Below are 2,401 nucleotides of genomic sequence, written 5' to 3'. Positions count from 1 at the left end.
TCTCTCTCCATATCTCCTCCCCTTCCCTCCCCATCCTCTCCCTCCTTCAACCCCCCCCCCGCTATCCTCCCTCCCCCATCCTCTCCCTCTTTCTCTCCCCTCCACCACTCTCTCTCTCACCTCTCTCCCTCCTCTCTCTCCTCCCTCTCTCTCCTCTCCCCTCACACTCCTTCTCTCCTCTCTCCTCCCTCTCCCTCTCCCATCCTCTCCCTCTTTCTTCCCTCCTCCCACTCTCTCTCTCCTTCCCGTCCCCCCTCGCTCCTCCCTCCCCTCTCTCTCCCCCTCCCCCTCAACACTCCTTCTCCTCCTCTCTCTCCCTCTCCTCCTCCCCCATCCCAGGGTCTTGAATCTATCAGTGGTCAGAAGCAGAGAGTCAGTCTGGCCAGGGCGTGTAGCAGGAAGGCTGACGTCTATCTTCCCTAGACGCACCCTCTGTCTGCCGTCGACGGGCCACGTGGTCAAACATCTTTGAAGCAGGGTGTTTGGTCCTAAAGGCTGCTCAAAAGACCAGGTCCATTATTATACAGCGCAACCCGTGTGTTGGTTAGCACATTCATGTGGTAAATGTCCATAAAGACACCAACTACGCAGGTTTCCTGTCAGGTCTCCGCTCCAGCCTTACTTTGAAATGGATCGATTATGATCTAACAGCTGTGTGTTCAGTGTCTGTGGTCCACCATGTGTTCTCCTAAACCCTCAGACCACCATGTGTTCTCTAAACCTTCAGATACCATGTGTTCTCCCTAAACCTTCAGACTACCATGTGTTCTCTAAAACCTTCAGACTTACCATGTGTTGTCTCTCTAAACCTTCAGAGACTTACCATGTTGTTCTCTCTAAACCTTCAGACCACCAATGTGTTCTCTATAAACCTTCAGACTACGCATGTGTTCTCTCTAAACCTTCAGACTTACCATGTGTTCTCGTAACCTTTCAGACTACATGTGTTCTTCTCTAAAACCTTCAGACCACCATGTGTTCCTAAACCCTTCAGGACTACAGATGTCGTTTTCTCTTAAACCTTTCAGTACCACCATGTCGTTTCTCTAAACCTTCAGACTTACATGTGTTCTCTAAACCTTCAGGACTACCCAATGTGTTAGTCTCTAAACCTTCAGACTACCATGTGTTGTTTAAACCTTCAGACTACATGTGTTCTCTCTAAAACCTTCAGACTACCATGATGTTCTCTCTATACTTGCAGACTACCATGTGTTCTCTCTAAACCTTCACAACTACCAATGTGTTCTCTCTAACCTCAGACTTACCATGTGTTCTCTCTAAACCTTCAGACTACCATAGTGTTCTCTCTAGAAACCTTCAGACACCATCGTGTTCTCTCAAACCTTCAGACTACCATGTGTTCTCTAAACCTTCAGACTTACATGTGTTCTCTCTAAAACCTCAGACTACATGTGTTCTCTAAACCTTCATGACACATGTTTTCTGTCTAAACCTCAGACTACCATGTGTTCTCTCTATACCTTCAGACTCTACCATGTTGTTCTCTCTAAACGCTTCAGACTACCATGTTGTTCTCTCTTAGAACCTTTCAGACTACCATGTGTTTCTCTAAACCTTTCAGACTACCATGATGTTCTTCTTATACCTTCAGACGAACAACCATGTGTCTCTTCTACTTCAGAATACCAGTGTGCTTCAACCCTTACCCATGTGTCCTTAATTGCTACCGTTCTCGTAAACCTTCCAGAACTACCATGTGTTCTTCTAATACCTCGGACTACATGTGGTTCTCTAAACCTTCAGACTACCATGTTTCTTCCTAAACCTTCAGACTATCACGATGTGTTCTCTAAACCTTCAGACTAACCATGTGTCTCTCTAAACCTTTCAGACTAACCATGTGTTCTCTCTAAACCTCTCAGACTACCATGTGTTTCTCTCTAAAACCTTCAGACTACCATGTGTTCTCTCTAACCTTCAGACCACCATGTGTTTCTCTAAACCTTCCAGACTACCATGTGTTTCTCCTTAATCAGACACATTGTTTCTAAACCTTCAAGACTACATGTCTTCTAACTTGACACTGTTCTCTAAACCTTCAGACTACCATGTTGTTCTCTCAACCTTCAGAACTACCATGTGTTTCTCTTAAACCTTCAGACTACCATGTGTCTCCTCTTAAACCTTCAGACTACCATGTGTTCTCTCTATACCTTCAGACTACCATGTGTTCATGCTCTATAACCTTCAGACCTACCATGTGTTCTCTCAAACCTTCAGGACTACCATGTGTTTCTCTCTAAACCTTCAGACTACCATGTGTTCTCTCTAAACGGCTTCAGACGTCACCATGTGTTCTCTCTAACCTTTCAGGACCTAACCATTGTTCTCTTCTAAACCTTCAGATAACCAATGTGTTGCTCCATACCTTCAGACT

The 2,401-nt window shown here is 45.4% G+C and overlaps 1 protein-coding gene across 1 annotated transcript in view; it reads right to left on the bottom strand.

Annotated features, from left to right (window-relative positions):
* Positions 1-373: 373 nt before the first annotated feature.
* The window catches only part of LOC112079111 (multidrug resistance-associated protein 1-like), an 8,864-nt gene continuing 6,836 nt past the window's right edge, over positions 374-2,401 (bottom strand). Inside the window, exon 4 of the mRNA XM_070442233.1 lies at positions 374-495. Within this exon, the coding sequence (XP_070298334.1) occupies positions 374-495 (122 nt within the window). The remainder of the gene's footprint in view (positions 496-2,401) is intronic.

Source organism: Salvelinus sp. IW2-2015, unplaced genomic scaffold, assembly GCF_002910315.2.
Source record: "Salvelinus sp. IW2-2015 unplaced genomic scaffold, ASM291031v2 Un_scaffold6936, whole genome shotgun sequence".
NCBI lineage: Eukaryota > Metazoa > Chordata > Actinopteri > Salmoniformes > Salmonidae > Salvelinus > Salvelinus sp. IW2-2015.
Note: the sequence above shows the minus strand (reverse complement) of the source record. Positions and strands in the feature narration are given on the sequence as shown.